The sequence below is a fragment of the Oxyura jamaicensis genome, chromosome 5 (genome assembly GCF_011077185.1).
Source record: "Oxyura jamaicensis isolate SHBP4307 breed ruddy duck chromosome 5, BPBGC_Ojam_1.0, whole genome shotgun sequence".
Classification (NCBI taxonomy): Eukaryota; Metazoa; Chordata; class Aves; order Anseriformes; family Anatidae; genus Oxyura; species Oxyura jamaicensis.
Window position 1 is genome coordinate 11,317,172 of NC_048897.1, and position 25,034 is coordinate 11,342,205.

Below are 25,034 nucleotides of genomic sequence, written 5' to 3' on the forward strand. Positions count from 1 at the left end.
CAATTAGACCTCCCTGAAGATTTCTGACAAATATTCAGCAGAAGATATATACAATGACTGCATTTCTTACCCCAGTTCAAGTTTTCTGAAGTTTTTGTTCTAATTTAGAAACTTGTTTTATCTACGCTAAGAAATGAAAACAAGGTGTTCAGTCTGTAGGCATAGATTCTGTATTTAAAAGAAAGCTAACTGCTCCATCAATAGATAAAGATATTCTTGCATATATCACTGAGAGATTAAAGTCTTACAGCTTCATACTGTGCAGAACATAATTTATAGGCGTATTTTACCTGTATTAAAAAGAGTCTTTCAGTTTGCTTCTTGTCCCCAGCAAGATTGCCAACATAATTGAAATTCAACTTAGCCTTTGGACTTGGACACTGCCTTGTGAGTGACAGAGATTTGCAGTACTGTTGTATCCTAAGTAAACTGGTTTAAAGCTCTGGACATTGTTGGGTTAAATCATGTAGGGCCAGAAAAAAAGACAGTTGCTGAAGGCCGCATTAGAACATAGCCCCTCTATATAATGCTATAAGAAGCTCTTTGCAAAGTAAATTTTGCCTCCTTTGCTTTTCTGTAGGCAGATACAAAATTACTCAATTGCTGTTATGTTTGTTCTCTTCGGCAGGTGACTTCCACTATACATGGTCTTTGCACAGATGTAGGTACATGCTGATGACAAACTGATTTGTATCCCTCCTCCTATAAACTATTTTAGCTTACACTGAAGAGTTACTTACTCTCATATTCTTCATTTATGTAGGAGGTTTTGTTTGTTTTTAAGTATTTCAGGTAATATGAACTATGAAATCAATTACATTTTCCAGGAACAGATTTTTTTTTTTTAAACCAAATGCAATCAGTTCCATTCATGCATCACAGATGAGGCCTCCACACATAATTCTGTGTTCAGAGGAGAATCTAGTGATATGCATTGATTTCTTCAAAGTCACCAACTGCTTTATTGAGGAACAAGCCTGATAAAAGACTTTATGCCAATGAAGGGGAAAAAGATCAGCTCACAAAGATCTGCTATAAATAGCTGTTAATCAACATAGCCTACATTACTGCTAAACATCCAGAGACTCTTAAACAGCATTAATTTCACTTTTGCTCATCTGTTCCGAGATTTTTTTCCATACTTGGTAAAGCACATGCATCCCCACTGGATTTGAGTGGATGATAATACTTTACTTTGAAGTAAACCCTGCAGACCACCAGAACTCCCTGGTGTTCATCCTGGAAGGGATGGAGACACAGGTTAATGAGCTGCGGCCGTACTGCGTGGGAACGATTCCGTGCACCCACAGCAGTCCCAACATTCAGCAGCGGCAGCCCATTTCAAACAACTCCAGCTTTGCTAAGCGATGGTGCCAGCTATTTTTAAAGCTGGTGTTCTTAATCCTCAACCAGTGACTCTCAATTTACCCTTCTAATGTGGTTATAGAATTAAAGCTAATCCCAAACTGCAAGCAGCAGCATATAGGACAAAAGGGAACTTAAAACCAGGATAGGCCCTGGATTCACCATTTGACATACTGACACATTGAATAGCCATCTTTTAATCCCTAATTCTCCAGCTCTTTCAGCTGAACACTACTTATGCGCCTAGCTGTAAATTGGATTAAAGCCAATAAAGTCCAACTACAATTTTGTCACTATCTGTCCCAGAAATGCAAACTTGCTTTAAATACCCATTCTTCTGCTGGTTTAAAAGCCCTTTTTCCTTCATATGAAGATCTTCTAACTTCCTGTCAGCTACAGAACTTCTCTGGCATTTTTTTTTTCTACAACAGCTTGCAGTAGCTCCTAGTCAGATTTCTCAATCATCAGGTACCAGTAATTCAACTTTGTTTGGCCTTACGCATCATATATCTGACTGGGAGAGAAAAAAAAAAAAAAAAAAAAAAAAGAAAGAAGAAAAAAAAACACACCTTCACAAAGCACCATTTTTAAAATAAGGGATAAAAATGCACAACAGTGTCCCAAACTCTACCACATCCCCGAGAAGTGCCTCCCTGCATTCACAGCATGCCAAGTGGCTATGGTAAACACACTCCACCTTGTGATATGTATTCTTCAAAAGATTTTTTCGCCCCTCAAATTAAACACAGTAATTTGATTAAAATGAAATATTTTAAGAGGCGCATGTCTAAGACAACTTCTACTCATTTTTTAATTTGAAAACGGTCAGATGTTTCAAGTTTTATTCTCCCATTTTCTCAGCTGATCCAGCAGCTGAGCTGTCATTACCAGATAACCCCAATCAATGCTCACTGGCATCTCCACCTTTATTGGCACTTTTCAGCATTAAGACATTACCCTCAAGACCTATCCATAGCAATTAAAGCCTTCCGATTCTCTAAGCACCAAAGGCTGCCTAGAAACCAAACACTAACAATTTGGAAGGGTGCATAGGAGGAAGACAAAACAGCTCAAAAACTTTCCTTCCAGCTGCAATTACTCAGTGATGGAGCCCATTATTCTCTAAATTCTAGACTTGCTCCCCCTCCCTGTTTTTGAGCCACTTCGAAATCAATGTGCGTTGTTTGATTAGTGTTTTGACATCACCTTATTATCCCGGTAGCAACTCCCACAAAGACCCTCCTTCACAGCCACACGTTAGTTTGAAGCCCCCGCCTCACCGCCCTCAGCCCAGGCCGCCACCCAACCGCGCTCACGCGCCAGCCACCCCGCCATGTTCCTCAGCAGTCGGCGGGATCCAGGGCCATCGCAGGCCTCTCCCTCAGAGCCACAAGTAATGAATGGCCTAATGGCCGCATGTGAAAGAAGCCCAGGGGCACTCCACATTTTGTTCCTAAACCGGTCCCCGTGACCTGGGGCTGGGCTACAAGGCATAACAGCGATGCTCGCCGCTCATCACCTGCCCTGACTGCTCTGGGCAGAAGCCATTTGCTTACGCTTACCTGCTGATCTGTTCCATGTGGTTTTACTGCTTGCTGCTCTGTCCTTCACAACACAAAAATCATTTCATCCTATAGTGAAAAACATACATCTTCTTGGAAAGAAAAAGAGAGTCAGAAGAAATCTGACAAGGGAGCTTGCCTCGCAGTGACAGCACAAGCATGCAGCCTCCCAACTGGATTTGTGCCATCCTTAGTCATGCACAGCTGGTGTTTGCTCACTAAAATACTCTGTTCATAAACAAGCAATCTCTATCCTATTATTGCTGGCATCTATTAATTCAACTTGTTTCTACTATAATAAATCGTCTCTGGCCAGGCAGCCTTCATAAATACTCATTCTAGTCTGAATGTGATTTGTCCTGGCACAAAACCGAAAAATTCTTCTCAAGTGCTCCTACGGGAGCGCAAATGGCTGCTGGTACATCAAAAGAATGAAAAAATCTGCCACCAAACTAAGCAAGCAATTAAAATTAAAAATAGGACACAAGAGCAAAACTTAAGTTATTTCTTAACATAAAAAGAAAACTGTATGATTTATAGATCTTGGTACAGGCACAAGAGTTTACACAAATCTTAACCAATCCATCCACAACAGGTAACCCAGGGCACCAAAGTCTAACAATCCAGAATGGGATATGAGGCTACCCTGCTCGTCTTCCTGGCCTTGCATCAGAAAGGAAAAAAAAAAAAAAATCCCCAACACACACTACTTGGACATGGTATCTAGGTATCTAAATGAAATTCTGTCTCAGAGTTATTTACTCTGAAACCATGCAGGTAAAAATGTGCCAAGAAGCCTGAGCACCAGCATGCAGGACTCCAACTCCTGAATTCTAATCCTGGCTCTGCCAACAAACACTGAGCCAATGACAACGTCCAAGGCTCCGTCAACTCCTTAATACTTTGGACTACCATTGTAATAGCTGAAAAAGCTTCCACGTTAAAAAAAAAAAATCAGCTACTTATTTATAGAAACAGTGGTTCCTTCTTTTTTTTTTTATAGCTGTATAAAGCAGACTTTCAAGAGACAATGGAAGGAAGCTTTCTTTTATCAAGAAGACAAGGAATTCCTTCATGCTTTGATTGTTAATCTGTTTCCAGCTTATGACACTATCAAACAACAATGCGGTGTCAAAGCTGTTACTAAAAGCAGTAAGAATCTACTCTAATCCAATCTCCTCTGAAAGCATCTTCCACAGATCTCCCTCCCCAGAAACAGTTGTTCTCAGTAGTCTGTGACCTGTATAATCTTAGAAGAATAACACTTGAAAGATCAGATGGCGTATTTTTGAAGTCATTTAGGTCCAATATCCTACTTCCTTTGAAAATCTAGTTATAAACATTGAATTTGTAACAGAAAAAGGCTGTATTTAATTAAAGTATCAAAGCACAAACCTTTATTGTCATGGTGACCTTTCTGCTCGAGTCCTTTCTTCTCTTGCTTTAAACGATATATCACGCTCAAGTATCAGTTTCTATAAATCTGTATTTTGCTTATAAGAGACATAAGCACTGTAATGAAGTTGCAGGAGGCTGCTGCTGAAGCCCTGATCTACTACCACACTCATTACCATCTCCTAAGAAACAGGTGAACTTAGGACAGTAATAAAGGGAAAGAAAACCACAGGAAGGCAATGCACAATCATTAGTTATTAACAGTAAAATGAAGAGGCCACTGCTGCATATCTGAGGTCAAAGAAATTCACTATAAACTTCAGCAGGAGGCACCAGTGAACTCTGCAAAACAACCTCCTTACTTATTCTACTATAACAAAACTGAACATTACTGGGATCCCTACAGCTGAGAGCAATGAACAATCCCAGTTTGGATCAGGGTCCCAGAGATACTGATCTCACAATTTAAACTCACAAAACTAGTGAATTGAAATCAATGGGTGCACACAAATGAAAACACCAGCAAATTCAAGCCCAAAGGTTGAACACAGATGTGATGTATGCCATCATTTTATATAAAAAAGATATCAATGCATGAACAAACAAGAACTGAGTTTCTTCACTTCAACTTATTTTCATGTTTTGCATTTCTTAACTACATCGATGAAGAACAAATGAGGAGCAGCACCTTGTTAGATTGCAGCCATCAGTTCATGCAAGCCACAGCACTTTCAGCTGCTTTTCATTGATTAACATCCACCAGACTCTGGCCTCCAATTTCACACCACCATGTAATCTTAACATCACAAGTGACTAGCGCATTTTGTATTTACTTAACTTTCTTGGCTCAATTTCATTTATAATTGTTTCTCAGTCCCCGATTTGCCAAATAACTCCAGTAACAACCTCTTCAATTATTTGGCTATGGTCTCTTATTTACATGCTTTACAAGTATCTTAGCCGGTACCGACAGTTATGTGCAATTAGTTGACCTTGTTTCCATGGAGCTACTCAATGATCATGCCACAGCACAGAACTGCTCGCAGGATCACATTTATTTTGGAAAAGTATTACAGCAAATGCCATGTTTTAAGTTAATTAGAAGGAACCATTCAAGCAGTTTTGCTTTTCAAGATGACAGATTTTTCTCCAAAATCAAATTACTCCAGCAGCCTATTTAAAACACAGAATTAAAAACTGTGAAATATCAAGACCAGTTGCCATTACAAACAGCACACATTTCATATAACAGCTTTAACACTTCTTATCAAGTATGATTGATTTTATGGAAATTTAAAAAAAATTCTTTTACGAATTCCTACAAGAAGTGTTCAGAATGCATGCAAACTTCACTCCTACCTGTTTTATTTTACTCATCTTTTAAAACACAAGAAGAAAAGGATGCTACATTTACCAGGTCAAAGTACTTGAGAATACCTTGTTTTATACCACTTCACAAATGTTTTCTATGTTACACAACATCAACTATGAAGTATCTTCCAAGTGTCATTTGAGAATTCCACCAAATAACTCCCCATTAAAGTTGACTGTGAGGGGATTCCAAAGCCTTGCTTATTATGTATTCCTTGATAGTAATATCTCATCTGAACAAGATGTTTCCTCACTTATCTTTCTTGGGCCCTGCGTAAGATTATCAATAAATCTGAACTTTCATCATCCATTAAAAGCTTCACTGAAAACCTTTGTGGAGTACTCTTCTAAAGGTTACACTTCTATTTTGTATTTACTAGCTGTTTGGGGACTCACACTTCACGAGTACTGAAGTCGTTTCATACACCCTTCCACGGGAAATCAAGAACAAACTTGCTTCTGAGTTTACTTATATGGCAATGTGTACAATGGAAGCACCCGGTGAACGTAACGAAAACCCCTTGTTTGTTTAAATTAAAAAGGTCCCACTGTTTATTTAGAGTACAATTAACATTTTGAGTTTTGCAATACCAAATTGGGAAATGTATTTTGTTACAGAAAAAATGGATTTCTAAGCCTCAGGGAAGATATACAGCTCCTTCTCCTCCCCCTTAGCCCTTCAAATATAAAGTATTTTTATACATTAATTTCTCCTGGAAAAGTAAATCTGCACAGCTACAAATAATGCTTTGGATACCACCCAACAGTTACTCATATTTTTTCCAAGTCAGTGCTCTGAAGTGATAGAATTTAATTATTTATTATGCATCTCCAACCTGCACAAACATCCTCTAGTACGTCTACGCATCCTTGCAGAATTGCGGTCGAAATCAGAGAGACACAGTGGAAAGTGCACAGCCAAACCCAATGCAAAGCATCATGAGAGCAGAGTCATTCATCGTGTTGACACAATATAAACAAATTTACATAAACTCAAAAGTCCATAAAAACAAATAAAGAATGAACTGCCAGAAATAAATACTTTAACATATGTGACTGCCCCCAGCAGTAACCATTCTATTTATGACTTACACATTTGTTTAGCATTAAGACAGATAATTAGATGTTCACCTACCGAATCATTTGCTGCTAGGGCAAGGGCTATATTTACTGCAAGAAAAAAAAAAAGAGAAAAAAAGATTAAGTGCAAGAGAATTTACTTTCTAAATATTGAGAATGTTATGGTTTCTAACAAGAGAAAACAAAGATAAATCACACTTGCTTAATAATCACATTCATCATCTTGATTTTTAGTTTTTGCACCTCTGCAGTATTACTAGTTTAAGTGGCAGCAGCACTCACATCAATCCAGGCTTGCTAGCAACCTCACGCTAACCTGCAAAAACCTACAAACTCAAAATTTCTACAGGACACTGGGATTAAATTATAATCTAAGCATTTTGCCAAATGATAACATTAAGAAAAATCACTGTTAACTCTTGCAACTAGACACTACCATAAAAATAAAATGATTCTAACATAACTAGAGACCACGGTGAGGTTAGCTAACTTTTTTAAAAATACAGAGGAGATAAGCATTAACCTAAACTATTAAACTACTGTGACCAGAAATATGCACATACCCTTCTTTCAATTTCTCATGATATATTAAAATGGAAATTTTCTCGAAGAAGGTGCAATGTATGCTTTTGCTCAATTTGTATGTCAGAAAACCAAGTCTCATCTACCCTGAAAGCACCTGTAACACTAAAGAAAAAGAGTAAAAGGATGAAGCAATTAACAAATCCAACAGTTTGTCTACAGCTCCATTTAAAGCATTTCTATCAATATTTCCCTCCCATAACTAGAAAGCACATGGAAGAAATAGCACCTTTTAATGGTTCACCAGCTTCAACTACCTTGGAAAATCTTCTATGAACTTCAATGTAACCAAATAGTAGGCATTATACTCCAAACAGTAACATGTTTTTTTTTTAAAAAAAAAAAAAAAAAAAAAACTTTCTCAGATAAAATTTTTTGCCTTCTTTACACATTGCTGTATCTCAGATGACAGAGCATTTTAAGAAAGATAAGCTGCAGCCAGCCTCTTCTACTAGAAGAGTATGAGGGTACTGCGGAGACATTCCCAGCTTAAAGAATGTAGTATGGAACGTGGTAAATTCCTTTAAGCAAAAAAGTGAGGAGTTTAACAAGGAAGATTATACAGCTCTCCGCAAGGCACACACATACTCTGTTCACTCCTAAACTGATAAAGCAATATGGATTTTATTCTTCAGTTTGCTATCTACGCAGATGCTTGGTTAACTATCCCCTGAACCAAGCAGAGAGAATTAATCTTCTGAAACTTGGAGACCGATCTACAAATCACAGCTAAGACGACAAAGACGCAAGCCAATGACTAAATAAATAACTGAACTGCAACTCATGTTTGAAGAGGCACAAAGGAAGCAGTGAGTTACTCCACATAGTGTCTTTATATGTCTATGGCTTTTGTTATTGTTTAACCCAGCAGGCAGCTAAGCATCGAACTGAGTGGGATGGGGGACAGAAACGGGGGAAAAGGTAAAACTCTAGGGATGAGATAAAGACAGTTTAATAGGACAAAATATGAAGGGAAAATAAATAATAGTAATAATATATATATATATAAAACAAGTGATGCACAGTGCAACTGCTCACCACCTGCCAAAAGATGTCCAGCCAAACCCCAAGAAGCTGCAGTTCCCTCAGCCAACTCCCCCACTTTTATTGCTCATCACGAGGCCGTAAGGCATGGGACATCCCTGCAGCTAGTCTGGGTCAGCTGTCCTGGCTCTGTCCCCTACCAGCGCCTGGTGCACTCCCAGCCCCCCCACTGCCTTGGCGGTACTGTTGAGAGGCTGGCAAGTCCTTGGCTCTGTGTGAGTGCTGCTCTGCAACAACTAAACCATCATGTGTCGTTAGAATTATTTTTCTCCTAAATCCACAACACAGCACCATACCAGCCAGTATGAAAAAAATTATCTCAGCCAAAACCTCAGCTTTATATGTCCACCTTCTTCCCATACAATTACCATGTGCAAAAATTAAAGTGTGATCCACAATGCTTCTTCACTAAAGGATATTTGACTACTAAAGGAAAAGAAGGAAGACAGTGAAAATAATATAGTGGGAAAGTCTGAGTTTATTAGATGGATATCTGGCTGGACACAAGATACTCTTTTGAATCCTAGCAGATTATTGCGTTCGGTTGTCTTTGTATTACCATCAGTTCCAAGAGGGTTTAGAGATGCAGCATAGGACCCTAACCCAACCCTAAACATTCACATGGGCCCTCACAATTAAGTCCCAATGTAATCAGGACTGCAAGACAGTAGAGCATTCAAGAAGTCCAGTACTTCCTCCCACCACCCCAAAACTTCATAGCACAATGCAAACAGTCTTTGTCCATGTTAAATAAGCCAACCAGTATCAAGAATGACACATAAGGAGATTCTGAGTTAGCCTTCTTGATGTCAGTGCAAGCCTAGGATGGTTTATTAGTTTGGACTTCTTAAACTTCCAAGCCCCAACTGGCCATAGGAACAGCACCGTTGAATTCACTCAATACTAAGCTAACAACACCCATAAAAGAGCCAACTGAGTGCATCTGCATTTGTGGCACAGTTAAGCTACATCATCAGTAACAGATAACAGAGATGAACTCTTTCTCAAAGTTAACTTGGAAATAGTTAGGTCTCCCCAGTTTCCAGAATATCTTAACTTGGAAAGAAGGTCCATTACCAGAAAATATGATGTTGGTCCTGCAAGAGACAACAAATATTATCAACTCCCCTTGTGAAAGCACAGATTTGCATCAACATTGCTCAGATAAACAGATGGGGATTTTGACCTGTACCTTTAACAGGTGAGTTTCAACAACAGTATATCCTGCCTGCAGAATAAAAACATACAAGAGGAAAAAAGAAATTACTAGGACACATTTGGCCATGTGTTGGCTTTATTAGTTCTCCTGAACAATAATGAAAAATCTCATCCCACCAGCCTTTGCTGGGTATGTCTCGAAGTTCAAAATAAAGTATCAATAGTTGTTAACCCTGCTGTTTAAAGAAATAAAAACTGTAAAAATCAATTTTCCACAGTTTTTATTTTATCATCTGTTTAATCTTATTTTTATTATTATTTTATTTATTCCAGCCATTTTTTCCCCCACTTCCACAGTTGAAAACAACACGAGTTTCAGTAAATAAGAAGCTTCTATTCTTTCAAGCCCACACTTTGAACTCTTCTCATGCCAAGATGAATTTTCTACAATTCTCCCAACTTAGAGTAATGCAAAAAGAGGGGGTAGAAAAGAAGAGGAAAAAGAAATTGGAAGCTTCAGCTGGATTGAGGAAATCTAGCAAAACACCGATAAAAGAGGGGAGCTTGACAGGAAGTATAAATAGAGGAAAGAGACAGGAATCAAGCAAACAGAAAACCTCTTACTGGACAAAGATTACCAAAACAACCAAAAGCATCTAAACACAGACTGAAAAATACTTCTTCCTATAAAACATTTTTTTCTTTTAATCGGACACTCCACTGATTTCAAAAGCGCAAGAAGCAACAAAGGACTTAATATAAATGCTCTATGTGACAGGCAAAAAGAATTACTCAAGAGAAACGCAATGATGGGTTGAAAAATGGCCCTGACAAACTTGACCCTAGTACATATCTGCTCAGCTTGACACGGAGATCTTCAACAACTGAAATACAAACCCATCGGGGGAAAGGAGTATTAACAGCCTTGACAGTGTTTCAGGGGGATGCAGATAAGACTGATGATACTTTATGTGGTGCTTTAGGAATTAAGAGGTGTATACCACCTCTAATTACCACCCTCCTTCCTTTTTCAACTCTTGGTCTCAAACTGTGTCAGCAGAGTTGTCACCAAGCACATTCCCCACAAGCCTCTATTACTTTTTTCCCATACATGTTACTTGATCTTCAACCGCTCATCTGAACCATTAAATGTTTTCTTATTTTAATAAAGACAACTCTAGATTCCTCTTTCTTCTCAGTATTATAAATAAATGCATTCATTAACAATAGGTTGTTCCATACGCTAACGTTTGAATAATCATTTACATTTCAGCTCTCTTATTTAATGCCTGTTGAATCCTACTTTATTTTTAAACAAATGAATAAGAACTCTCAGCTCTTTAAAGGTTCTTATGTGTGTTGTACTTTATGTACAAATTAAATAGAGATTATAAACGTAGGTACAAGCTACATGCAGAAACCAGTTAACGGGACTTAAATCAGCACATTTGTTTGTAGAAGCGAGGGGGATGATCTATTGTTCAGATTATGTTCCGTTTGTAAATCTGGTGATATACAAATAGCTCTTCAGTATTTTCATTAACCTGAAACAACCCGTCAACAGATAATAACCACCAACCTTACATCATTAAGTAAGGGAAGCACTGACTGCTTTGAATGTCTTCATACAGGAATGTGTACATTATATACACGCAGACACATGTATCCTAGGTATAGGACACTATACGCGTGTGTCCTATGTAGAGGAAAAGATATATTCAATACTTTTGTTTCCCTCAAGTACAGTTGCTTTTGCTTTTTGTTAGCAAACATGTTTTGCTAACATGTTTGTATGTTCTAGAATTTTTTAGCCAGACAGCCCTGTTCAAGCAGGGCTGAAATACAAACTACAAAATTAGAAATTAAGAATTACATCAATGTGTTATTCACAGCAAATGGAGATGAACAGAAGACTGTGCAAGTAGACAGCACGCAACTGAAGGATGACTCTTCTGTCCCAACCTGATCTCATAAAACTTTAGAGATCTTTTATGTTTGCCTTCACTGTCATCTTTGATGAATTTCAGGCAAACTTATACAGTACTAGTAACCCATGTACCATCTTGTTCTATGACTTAGGAACCTGCAATTAGAAAAACTTGAATTCAAAGCCTAAGAGCATGGGTGAGAGAAGTCAGGAGATCAAGATGACCCAACACGCTCTTATCACTTTGTGTGGTTTATCAGTACCGTTTCACCTCTCGTTATGCAAAGTCTTTATACAGAGTTGAGAAGATTGGACAGTGACCTCATGTCGAAACCTTCTAAATACTAGCATATTGGTATCCCCTGAGGTCTATGGCAACACAGTGGAGCACTGGGCAGATACACCTCATCTGCTAGCGAAGGAGGAACAGTACCACTACACCTGTGTGTAATCCCCTCCGCCTCAGCTTACTCTTATCTCAAAAAAGCAGGCTGTCCCAGACAGTACTGCACTGTTCCAAATACATTATTTCAAAGCTGCCTGCTCAGTTGGCACCCACTTGGCATGAACAGTTCCTAAATTGAAGACCTCTGTACCTGTACGGATTTTCAGTGGTTGCAACGAGACTTCACAGAGGTTGAGAGCTGTCAGTGGTACTTAATTAGAAGATTACACAACTGCCCAAATACTCCTTGCAAAGTGTTATAAAGCATACAAGTATAAAAAAAAAGTCAGGAAAAAAAAATATATGTTCTTTGCAACAAAAAGCTTAAATGTTACTTACATAATACCAGGTGGGGGTAGGGGGGGAGAGGGAGAGTATCAAAGCACATTTCTTTGAGGCCTTGAAATAAAACTTTGTAATCTGTCAGGTTTTATTGCTGCCAGCTGAATGCAATTAAAAAAAATAGCATATAAATATTTATACATCTATTACAAAACAATAAAAACACAACAGACTGCACAAAAAGAAGAAAAACCTTACCTGCTGCTGTTGATTTCCCAACTCCCCCTTTTCCAGAAGCCACAACCAGCACCTGCTTAACTCCTTCTATGGGCTTTTGCTTTGGCAGCCCTCGTGACAGGATCCGGGCGCGTTTGTCTTGTAGCACCTCATCCTTGGAGCTTGAGGACTAATAAAAAAGAAAACAAGGACACACATATGCACCAAAGTGCTGCTATTGTGGTACCAAACCTGCAGTTTTCACAGAGAAAGTTAACAAGCATGAACCAACTTGTGCTCCCAGATAATTTCATTACTGGTGCAAAAAACTTTTTGCACACAGACTCTCCCTGAAGGAGCCTGGTTCACAGCCAGGCTGGCCTGACAGTACCTGGCCTGTTCTAAGATGACCCCAGAGAGCATTTTGTTCACAGTTGAATGCGTCTGATTTTAAACCTTAAGAAAATAATAATCAGGGCTTGCAGTAAACTAAACCACAACCCTAATCAATAATTTGAAGGCTTTTGAAAATGAGCTTCAGATTATTTGATTTTCAAGGTCCTCAATGCAATCAGACTTTCCCTGAACATCCCTGCAGCCAAAACCGTGACCCACACACCTGCTTGTACGAGCTGCTACTCCACCACAACCAGCACACCCGGTGGCCAGAGGCCACCTGCATTTTCATCACCGGGTCACAACAAGAGCCACCGTGCCGGGACCCAGCATTACGGAGGCAGCCGGCCCCAGCAGCCTTTCACCTGGCAGCACCGCAGGCACAGCGAGCAGAGCTGGCAGCACAAAAGGAGAACAGCCGGGAGCACAGAAAACCGCCAGCATCCACTGCTTCCCGCAGCTGGGGCTGTGCCGGCGGCTCCACAACACCCCGCCTGCCTCCCGGTGCTCCGATAGAGGGACACCGCCTCGTATTCCCCCCTCGCTCCGGGAGCCCCCACACGCCGCGGCAGCCCCCAGCTTGCGCCGGCCGGGGCTTCACGGTAGCGCCCGGCGGGTCTCCCCCAGCGGGCCCGCTCCCCAAGCTGAGCCGCTGGGCGGGGAGGTCCCGCTTCACTTACCGCGGAGCCGCAGGACGAAGCTGCGCTGGCCCCGCGGCAGGGGACGCGGGCAGCGCGCAGCGCCCGGCACCAGGCGGCGGCCATGGGGCTGCTGCCGCCTCCCCGCCGGGCGCGCTGAGATGGCGCCGTCGCGCCGCGCCTCGGCCCGCCCCCAGCGCCCGGCACGGCCCGGCATGGCCGCTTCCCCCCGAGGGCTCCTCACAGAGCCCCCGGGAGAGGATGAGCCCCCTCGGGGGGTCCCGGCCGGTCCCCGCTGACAGGCCGCCGTGGTTACAGACGGCAGGGAAAGGAAGGGAACATCGCCTCGGCCTGGCTGGGCCGAGCCGGGGTGCCCCGGCTGGCTGCTGCGGCCCGCCACGCAGGGGTTGGGGTTTGGGGGGATTTGATTCGTTTTTTTTTCTTTTTGCACCTACGGCGTTTCTTCAGTTTGTCAGTCGTTTTTCCAAGTCCTATCTTCATCTCCAAAGCGGTTGGCCAAGATCTTGGTCCGTCATGGTTTCCGTCATCATCAAATACAATACCTATGTTGCAGCTAAGCATATGTGTCATTAGTTAAAAGAACAAATAGACATTTAGCCAGCACCAGTACCACTTACTTGCCTTTGTAATAGTAATTCAGAAGCACCACTAATTGTTCTCCGTAGTGTTTTGGTTTTCCAGCCAGCATACACCAATCCTACAGCTTTCACCAAAGCCACATTTCTGTTCATTACATCATGGGAGTTTTGTTTAAAGCTTTAAGATGAGCAGCATCAGCTGCTTCTCTCCTGTCTACAAGGCTCGGAACCATGCCGTACAAGGAAGTGTGATGGGTTTGATGCAATTTGTTCTCAACGATTCCATGAATTGTCCTTATTCATCTAGGTGGTAGTATTGAAGTAATTCAGACCTTGGCAGTTTCAGGCCATTAGTTCTCAAAGGTAAAATACATGGTAGATAGTGTCCTTTGTTGGTATGTGTTGTAATATGTAATGGATCAGGGGATCTTACATCAGGTTAAAATGTTATAATAAACACCGCCTCCCTTTCACACTGGGCAGAATTTTCATCACTCATACAATATTATTTTTGGCTTGTATTATTAAAAGCACTAATCAGGCATTTTACTAAAAGCCACCATTTTCAAAGGCTTCTTCCAGTGCTCAGCAGGCAGAGAAAAATTACAATGATAAAATACATTTTTTGCTATCCTTTAAGTGATTTTCACTCAACCTTTCATTTGTGCTGTAACCATTTGAGCATATTTTGCATAGCTAGCACACATACTTGAAGAGGTCAAATTGTTTCCCAATAATTCACCCTAGTACCAAACCAAAAAGAATACTGAAAACCAATGAGCCGCTTAATTCTAAAAGTATATTAAAGATCTACCTCAAGGGCCTTTTCTTCACTGCCCTGGGAAACCATGTTACCTTTTCCTTGCAAGAAATATGCATAATTATTTTTCCTACCTTGAGTGGTTAGAGGCAGTGTTAAAGTGCAAAATACTATGCATATCGCAGAAATGAAATCATCAATGCAGGATCACTGGTGGGCATACAGTTTACCTATCCATCCCTATAAAGTCTATACTAAGGAAAAAAAAAAGAGCAAAAAACCCATAGTATACCCTTTGGTTCTGAGAATAGCTCTAACACCAACTGCAACAATCCTCACAATTTTTTTTTATTTTGAAAGCTCTGATCGAGCACAAAATAAAATTGATTTTGTGAAAAGAAAGCTGAAAGAGTTTTCCAAACTGCCATCTAAGAAAGAACAGTTTTCAGTATCTTTAATAATTTCTTTTATTTTAGCACTGCTTTGGCAATAGTACAGGAGCTAATAAGGCAATAGGTTATCTTGAATGTGAAATGAAGCAATGGCCATGAGAAAGAGATTAACTTTGCTCTGAAATAAAGAAGGCATCTCCAAAATACCATAATTGCTTTGGGCTTTCTATTTAAATTTTAACACTCGAAAGCAATGGTGTACCTTGTTTGTGTGACATCATCCATTACAGTTCACATACAGGGCTAAATTATGAGTCCAGGAAAATGCAACCAAAAATTAACAAAGATCTTACTGCCAGACATGAGTCTTTATGGAAACTACAGACAATCTCTGTATTTTTCCAAAATTCCATATTGGATTTTTCAATAGTTCAACAAAATGAAAAACACAGTATTTTTTTTTATGCAAATTGATAACCCATTCCTTAAGTAAGCTCCAAGAATGCTTTTTACATTGTTTTGAAGCACATGTAAAAATACGAGGCACTTCACAACTGTGAAGGCAGAGCAGCTAATTCTTGGAATGTTTGTTTCTCTCGTTAATCCACATCTGTGAAGGAAAGCAATTCTTCTCCATGGTTTTGCACTCAGCCAGAGACAGGTCCATGAATGTAATCTAAAGTTCCTGATCTCTAATCTTCTGGGTTCACGTGTTACTATTACTTATCCAAAATTAAAAAAAAAAAAAAAAAAAAAAGTTCCTCAGATTTTTTAATGACACTAAGCCAAACAGCGGGTTTATTTAGGCAGAACAGAGCTGACATTCCTTGCATAGACAGTTAAGATAGGCATGTTTATAACTTGCCTATTTTCTCCTTTATAGCAAGCTTAGACCAAGGAAAATACAGCCTAAACCAAAGCACTTTTGAAGTTTAACGTATGCAAGAAGCAAGCTCCTCTCAGTTCTCAAAATATATTTTTTATTTCTTTTCCATCCCAGCTCCTAGGGCATACGGAGGAGGAGGGACTCGGTCCAGTTTCCTACAACAAAGTTAAGTAGGTCTCTCGTTGTAATGGACTCAGACATAGACAATTTTCTAGTAAATCAATCATGAAAGCTCCTGGCCTATGGATCTCGAAAGTAAGGTCTAAAAATCAACTCTCACAGAAATAAATTTAATTTATATTCTTCTAATTACTGCCACTAAAGGACTGCACTGTAGCCTTTAAAATACCAATTTAATCAGGCTTTGGAATGAGGAAATATAACAGTATTACAGGAAATAGAGGAACTATTGATAGAAAATACAAAATTGTTTTGACACTAAATGATTATTGAATTCAGTGCTTGGCATATTAGCTCACACTTAGGACTTACGAAAGCCATTAGAGAAAGGAGGTTTCATTGGCTTCAGCTGTTCTGTCTGATCTCTGTCTTGTTCTGTCACCTACTGAGTCACGGTCATATCCGTAGCCATGGATAACTGGCATTTAAAGGATAGCAAGGTCAGTTGTATAATTGTATTTTCCTTACTTAGGCATTTTAATTAGGTACATATTCACATTTATTCTGCATGATAGTTTTCTAGTGCTAATTATCAGAAGTTTTACTAGATATTAAACTAAACATTTTACTTTTTTAATGTCCCGTAATACCTAAATATGGATCCAATGCTAGAGCAAGCAGACCACTAAAATGTCTGTTATTACAGATGTTATCACCATCCCTTTCACACATTTAACATTATGTCCATTACAGTACTTAGACTTCATTTATCTGAGTTGCTTTCAAAATGTATCAAGCAATATCCTCTACTACTATCTTTTGAATTACATTATGCAATCTGACCTTTGAAACAGAACATCTTTCCTCTTTGCTCTTGTATTGAAGAACATTGAAGAAATACTGTTTCTCCTACAGAGAGGATGCTGTTGATTCAGTTGAACTGGACATGGTGAAATCCCATCTGAAATCCTGTATACCTACTTCTGATCTCCCATACTCAAGATGAATTTAGACCAGGAGTAGAACAGCGAAGACAATGGCTGCTGTGATAATCAGGGGAATTAAAATCCTATTATAAAAAGCCTATCATATAAGCATTAAAAACATTTTTTTTTCTTTAGTACAGCCAACTTTGAAAGGTTCTGTAATGGCTAATAATACACATAGACACATGTATAGTATAAAAATGTTTATATAAGAGGGCTCAGCACTATATTCTAGAGAGAATGAGAGAAAAAGAAATGGATATTAACCCATCTATTCTTGAAATTGAATGTTATTTTTAGCCACTCAGAGCAATGATGTCTAGACCATCCTCTTAGTAGTGGTGAGGGAAGCAGCCGAACTAGTTTCAAGGGATACCCCAATGAAAACATGCCTATACCAGTAGGGATCAGGCAGTTTTGCACTTGCTACCACCCTCCAAGCCCAATTCGGAGCAAAATGGCTTGAGATATTTTCATCATCAGGACAGCGCCAACTGTCCATATTCAATTGCTACAGTGCTTGAACTTCTGGCCCATTCAGTAACTTTTCAGTTTCGCACAAAACTTGCTGGATTTCTCAGACCTTCAGGGCTGCTACTCGAGGCTTTTTGCTCTGCTCCCCCTAAGGGAAGAGATCAGCCTCGTCCCCACACACGCAGCAACAGACAAAATGCATCAGGGAGATGAAGCAAAGCCACGTCCTGCAGTGCTGCTGCTGAGAAAGCCCAAACTCCAAGTGGAAGTAGTAAGTTCTGTCAGCCTAAACCTTATCTATGGTCTCGGCTGGATTTTGTTTTATTTTACTTTTCAACTCCTGTAATGTTGCCATGTACTGACTAGCAATTGTATTTCACTCTTCAGATGCTTGTACTTGAATGGGAGCAATATAGTTTTTGACAGCCTGCTCTATGTAACTCAAACTTTGCTATTATTGCCAAAAAGCACAGAATGTTTTTTATGACAAAAGTTAAATAAGGCCTTACAAGGTAAACAGAATGTAATATGGATTTCTATTACGTTTTTATAATAAGTCACTTTCTCTCTCCTTGGTATTTTTCCTGTTACTTCACGCTGGTGCTGTGACAGTATCCAAAGCCCAGACAGAATCAAGTCAAAATCAGGTACCTGTGCATTTCCAATGGCTTGGGAGACACAATCCCTTCTCCAAAGGGCTTTCCTCATTCATGCTCCATGCTTATTTTGGACAGACAGGACTGATAAAGCATAATAGGCAAAACACATCAGAAGTACAGAACAATAATCAAAGCAGCTCTGATTTCATGTAAAAAAGTAGTCTCAAATATCCCTCACACTCCATTCTGACCCTCAGATACTACTACCTTTCAACACGTCAAATATCAGCGCCTCAAAATTGCCTCCCTGGTACCAGCAGCGCTGTATAGAACAGGCAAATTGCACGGGGAGGTATTGCCCAGTGATCCAGAGCGACACAACAGTTTAAAAGCTGATACAGTCCCGGCTCAGCAACTTGTACCCTTTACTTCTGCACCCTTTCACATCCCCACATAGGGGATTGGGGTAAAAATGCTTTCAGCTCTGAGCTCCCAGACACAATCTGTATTGCTAGTCTCACCAAACTACTGAAATCAGCAATGGAGAGATTCAGTTTAAGACTTGTAAAGACAGGTATGAAGACATTTGAAATAGTTGTCTAAGCATAGGCATCTGCTTATGTAGTTGACAGTATTTAGAGAACTCTTCAGCTGACTGACGACCGTAGCTACATCTACAGTGCTAAATCGAATGTTCCTGGGATTGTTCTCTGCCACTGATGCCAGTCAGCACAGAAACCCCATGTTCATCTTATAAAAATTATCCCACTGTCCAAAGCAGCATGGCATCATGCAACAGACCTCTTGAAGATGGGCTCTGGCCAACCTTAATTGCTAAATTGGGACAAGAAATTTTTTTAGCAGTGAGTTAACCATGGCCAAAAGTGTGACAGGAACCATTAAAAGCAAAGATGTATTACAGTGTCCGAGGATATTTCCTGCTATTGATGAACTTCTAGATGTAGCCTAGAGATTTACCTGAAGGTGAGCTGAGTCCTTCTCTAAGCCTCAGAGTGTATTAGATGCCTTTTCTGTGACAGGAGCTAAAACACCTCATATTTGCACTACAATTTATTTGTGGGCACCAAAATGAAGTTGCTTTAATCTGGACATGAATCTCACTCAGATTGTCAGTATGAAGAAACGATTATTTTTTGCCCTATGGGCAACAGAGTATCCAGGGAAAGATTAAATATCTTTAATTGATATTAAAATATCCCAAGTTACAGAGTAATTGTTTTACCCTGTTATTCATATACATATAAGCCTCCAGCGGTTCCAAAAATTATCTGTGAAATTAAAAGTTCTTTTAGAAAAAAATTATACCAAATACCATTTTTTCCATCCTATTAAAACATCAAATATTAAAGATAAAGTGTTTTCCTTCTACTCTGTAGCAGCTATTTAGCATCTACTGTAAAAGAAAGAAAGTGTGACCCTTTGGCAGCTTAAAAAAATCAAAGATTATATGAAAAATGTCCTTTTCATCATTGCAGTGCTTCTGAGGTATCAAATAGTAAAGAAATCATCTCACCCCCAATGAGTTCAGAAACATGCATTGAAAAATCTATGCTTTAAGGAAGTGTGAAAATTAAATATTAAAAAACAATTCTTGACACCGGAAGGTCTTTGAAATATGTTAAGCCACACTGGAATTCATAGCAGGAAGCCACATTATTTCTTGACACATGGTCTATTATCTTATTTGACTCAAGGAATATTCATTAGAATTTACAGTCTTCTATTATTTATCTGCTTTTTTTTTTTCCACAAGACCTGAGGGGAAACAAGATCACCTGCTACTTATGTTGGTTAAAATCATGAAAGGATTATATACAGTATTGCATTAACTGGGACAAACCATTAAAAATGAAAGGCTGATTGTAGATGAAAGTTGTACAGTTACTACCTCTGCCTTTTGTTCTCTTTCAATGGAATGAGTTTCCAAAATACAATTTTAAGACAAGCCTGTAGACCAACGTTACTGTATCTTCATGTGATGCCATGTTATGGCAAAAAGAGATACCTATTTGTTTTGTAATGCAATGATTTTCCACTGAAGAGAATTAAATGCCAAAATTTGTCAGCCTTGCTTGGCTTACTGAGCTTTGGCAATCTTGTTGAATGATGCTGCTGAAAAAGAGGCTGTTGTGTTCTGGAAACAACAGCTTCAGCAACTGATAAATGACAGACCAAGCATGTAATTAGTGCCTCCTCAGACTTTCCCAGTTTTTATCATGATGCATGGCAAATAGCACTGGGGATGACTTCAGAGGTTCGTTATTCAGAGAATTTCCTAATGACCTATCACTGGTGTGCATGCTTTCCTGACTAGCTAAGGATCAGTATGCCTGAGGAGAAAAAATGATAGGGGCTGTGGCTCAAGGAGAAAAAGCTTTTGGCCTGAAGCTGTGGTTAAGAGTTTCATTTGAAAGTCATACATATAAATGCAAAAAAAAAAAAAAAAAAGACACACAGCCTGATTATGCCAGCACACTCAACAGTAACTGGAGGCAAGGAGTCCTTCAGGTACATAAAGAATAATAAATGACCTTTCACAGTGTTTGTCAAAGGAGTAAAAAGAGTCATGTCTCAATTCACCTATTTTTTTTTAAATAATAACATAAGGTTTTATGCCAATACTCTGGTAATTCTTTATATGGCATCCATTGAAAACATGCAAAATTCAAGTTCCAGCTCCTGAAAGATGTTCATATATTTTTGCCCATAGGAATGTCCTCAAACTACCACCAAACTCTCACTGAAAATGAAAGAAATGGCATTATTTGGGGTATTATGGTATTAAAATGCACCTCCCTCGTAGTAATTGCTATTGCAAAAGCATTTATAAGGTGAAGAGAGGTAACGTAGCAACACCTTGCAAGGGAACAGATTTTAATTCCTTCATATGGCACAGCTAGAGGGTGGTATCCAGCATAATGTAGACCAATAATAAAGGGGCCGTGGAGCACAACACAAACACTTGGAGTCACCTGGGGTCTGAACTGAACCAGCCCTGAATGCAGGACATAAAAATTGCAGGACCTACGTGGCCAGGATTTCCATATGGGGCACAAAAATCTGAAGCCGAGTTATTCTGATCACAGATGGCCTGTGTGGAAATACTGAGCTTGCTCAGCGATAACTAATGGCCTGCACAGTTGCAGACTGTTTTTCAGTACTTCTACTCCTCCCAGTTGGTCTGGGCCCTGTGATTGTAGAGCTAGCCTTTCATGGCTGGGTGGGTGCTTATTTCTTCAGCACTGCTGGAGGTGTTTCTGCCACTGTGGAAGGGCTCATTGGTTCGATAACTGTCCTACATCCAAGTTGTTTCCATGCACTCATGCTAAGCAGAACCCAGATACCAAGTTCAGGGACTGGGAGAGCAAGTGCAAATACACATGAATATGCTCGCAGGGATCAGTCTCTACCATTCCTAAACCAGAGCAGAAAACTGCTCACCTTTCAGCAACTCCTTTCAGAGCTAGTTGGGTAGCTCTATACAATATTCTGCTGAATTCCAGAATTGAGAGGGCTGTGTTAAAACCCAGGGTTGGCTCTGTACAACACAGGTTCAGGACAGGTAGCTTATTAGATCACCTCAGTTCTGTGAAAAAAAAAAAAAAATACTGTACTTCTTCTAACCAGTAGAAAGTGTTAAAATTAGACCGCATGGTACCGTAAGTAGGCTACTCCCACTGCTCTGTGTCCTGCTTCAATGGAACCAACAGAAGTCCTTTTAAAATTAATGTCTGTCAGTCATGCAGAAACAAATGTTTGGTGCAGCAGACACCCAAACAGGTAAAAGTACAATAGCTAAATATCACAGGAAAATGAATATGCATGGCACATGTAGAGAAAGAAACCACGATTAATAGCATTCCTACTTCCTTTAGGTAATCATGGTAAGCAAGCAAATATACTTTAAACATTAATCTCATGTTACAAATTATTTTGTATTATATTCTGTATCTCATGTGATGAAGATTTGCCATGTCACTGATTTGCAAATTTCACTTTCCTGGTCATCTGTGATGATGAAAGAGTCTTCTAACGCCAACCGTTACTAGCTGTCACAGCAGAATCCATCAGTTCTGTCTCAACATTCACAGCAGTAGAAGCATCCACCTGTGATTCCTTACTAAATGTTTCTGAGTGATTTAAGTAAGTACTCTTTCTTTCCCTATGCATGCCCTGCTACTTCTCTTTTTTTTTTTTCCTCCTCTCTGTACATGTGCGAAGAGAGAGTTCCACGCTGGACAATGGATAAAATTGAACATTTAAATATAATTCTTCTCTTGGCACCCTGTGCCCTTTCAACTATGTCTTTCCCACAAGAGGCAATTCTACCAAGATATAACCTATTTTGTATCTTTGCTATCTAAGCACCAGGCTGCAGCTTTATATAGTTTCTCTTCAAGACAGATGACACTACCTAGGGGCACTCTGTTGATGTGATAGCTGCTTGAAAAACCTTTGATTAGGGTTTCAAACACCATAGAGAGAGGAACAACTTCTAAGACGCATCTTGTCTCTTCAAAGCTCCAGTCAGCTACTGCCCCTGCCAAGTGGCACGTAACACCAAAGTTATTACTGACAAAAAAAACATCCCTAGGGAAGAATACAAGACAATTTGAGATCATTTCGGTCCTGAAAGACCTCTAGCATTTCATCCTCTGATAAACAGGAGAAACCTGAGTACCAGCAGAGGCAGAGCTCGCAGCACCGCCCCCTCTCTTCACAAAATAAAACATTCCATTAAATGCACATGAAATATGTATGACCATTAAAACTAAGGATAAGGAAAAATGCATGTCCACTAGAATTTTGTGATAATTGGTTCGTACTGCCATCTGCCCCTCTTGAACAGAACTGATGTGAAAATAACAATAAATGTCTTCTGGATACAGCCAGTCTCAAAATACATACTTCTCTGCTGCAGGTACAAGAAGTAGAGAGTATACAATAAATACTCTGGGACTGCTATCAAATCCAAAAAATGCATGAAAATGTCTTTGATATAATAACTGATATATTCTCTAGGTGTCCAGATGTTTGTTTCCTTAAAAAAATAATTTTAAAAAAATCCAGATTTAATCCAAACTTCAAAATTTAACCAATATATATTTACCCCGCTCTTTGGCTTACAAAAGAGATCTTCCACCTAACTGTGGCCAAACAAGATTCAAGAAATGCAAGATGTGTTACAACAAAATGAATTTGTTTTTCCAAGGAAAATCTGACATAATTAGATCAAGAATTACACAAGCAATGATGGCATACTATTTTTTCTGTGCACTGGTTCACAAGCATATTTTTTAAAACTTACATATGAATAAATGTTTTGCATCAAAGCCTGGCATAAATAATGGTATCACAACAAAGAACAATTAATATCCTTGTATCTTAATATCCCTTTATATTCTTCTTATATAATTTGCTCATAGACTGTAATAATATCTATTTTCCTTAGCAATCAATTTATATCACAAATATATATGAAAAAATAATTTTAAATGATTTTCTACCTCATTAAGTTCTTCTTAATGAGTCTGGGGAAACAGCTTTAGAGTAAATGAACAGAAGGCATTTTAAATAAAATTAGCCGAGTTTAAATAAAAATAGCTCACACTTAACAATACCCTACAGCTAGCAAAAATGAGCTAGTTTATCCACTAACCACCTAGTGAGATTTCCTCTTTTTTTCACAAAGGTTTGCTTTAGAACAAGCAACCTCACAGAACCCTAATGCAAAAGAGAATGTTATTTTAAAATAACATTAGTTGAATATACCCCTATGTGTAACAATGGCTATTTAATGAGTGCACATTGCCCCTTGCTGTGCAACAGTTAACTGCAGTCATCTTACTTCATGATTGAGGCCAGATAATAAAATCCAGTCTCTTACCGATGTTGCTACGTTTTACCTTTAAAAACAAAAACAAAACAAAATTATTTTGAAAATAAAATCTTCAGTCTTAAAATGAATTCTAAGGAACTGCAACCTGCATCACTCTGTCCTGACTTTGCTGTAGCCAGGGTTATTCAAAACCTGTCCATCAGAATTCACAGACAGGAGGAAGACAGAACTTCTGATTTAGCAGCTGTTCGATGAATGTCACGGTATGTAGCCGCAAACCTGAAGAATAATAGAAAAAACAGTTGCAATACTTTAACTTTTTTTTGTTATGGATGCTCATTTCAGAACTGTGTTTCTTTGGGTCCTAATTCTGGACCCTACCTACACAGCCCCCTTTTGTATAACTGTGTTTTTTTCTGGTCCCTCTGCTCTGAAACAGCATTGCTGAAAAGTAGGGCTCCAGCATGGGACCTCCATCAACTCAAATAACCACTACTTTTTTTTTAAAGGTGTGACAAGCAGTATTTATACTGGTAATCCATGGCCTTTCGTTCTCATGCAGAAACTACACAGCATGCTAGTTTTACCCCAAGCTTACCACATTCCCCCACAAGACAAGCAGATTTCTTATTTCTCATCCACTCAAACAAAACAGCAGGCAGCTTCCTACTAGCTGTAGGGCACTGTTAAGCACAAGTCGCAATACTTGGTTCTGAAGCTCTACCCTTGCGTCCTCGTTACCTGTCCCCTCTTCGGATAGAGTTGACAAACCACAAGCCCTATTTTCCCCTTTGCAAAGGGCAGGGCATTCATTGGCCCTCTCTCCAACTTTTAGCAAGGCCCAGCCTGCTTCCGAGCAACCCGAGGAGCCGCGACCCGAGCGCCCCGCGACAGGGG

General features: G+C 39.5%; 1 protein-coding gene across 2 annotated transcripts in view; it reads right to left on the reverse strand.

The window, feature by feature from the left end:
* The window catches only part of NUBPL (nucleotide binding protein like), an 89,930-nt gene extending 76,269 nt beyond the window's left edge, over positions 1–13,661 (reverse strand). The window contains exons 1-3 of one of the 2 annotated variants that reach the window (XM_035327740.1): positions 13,504–13,661; positions 12,470–12,617; positions 6,829–6,863 (exon numbers count right to left, since the gene is read on the reverse strand). In XM_035327740.1, the coding sequence (XP_035183631.1) occupies positions 6,829–6,863; positions 12,470–12,617; positions 13,504–13,587 (267 nt within the window). In that variant the 5' untranslated portion in view covers positions 13,588–13,661. The remainder of the gene's footprint in view (positions 1–6,828; positions 6,864–12,469; positions 12,618–13,503) is intronic. The other variant, XM_035327739.1, reaches the window with a different exon arrangement.
* Positions 13,662–25,034: the final 11,373 nt, after the last annotated feature.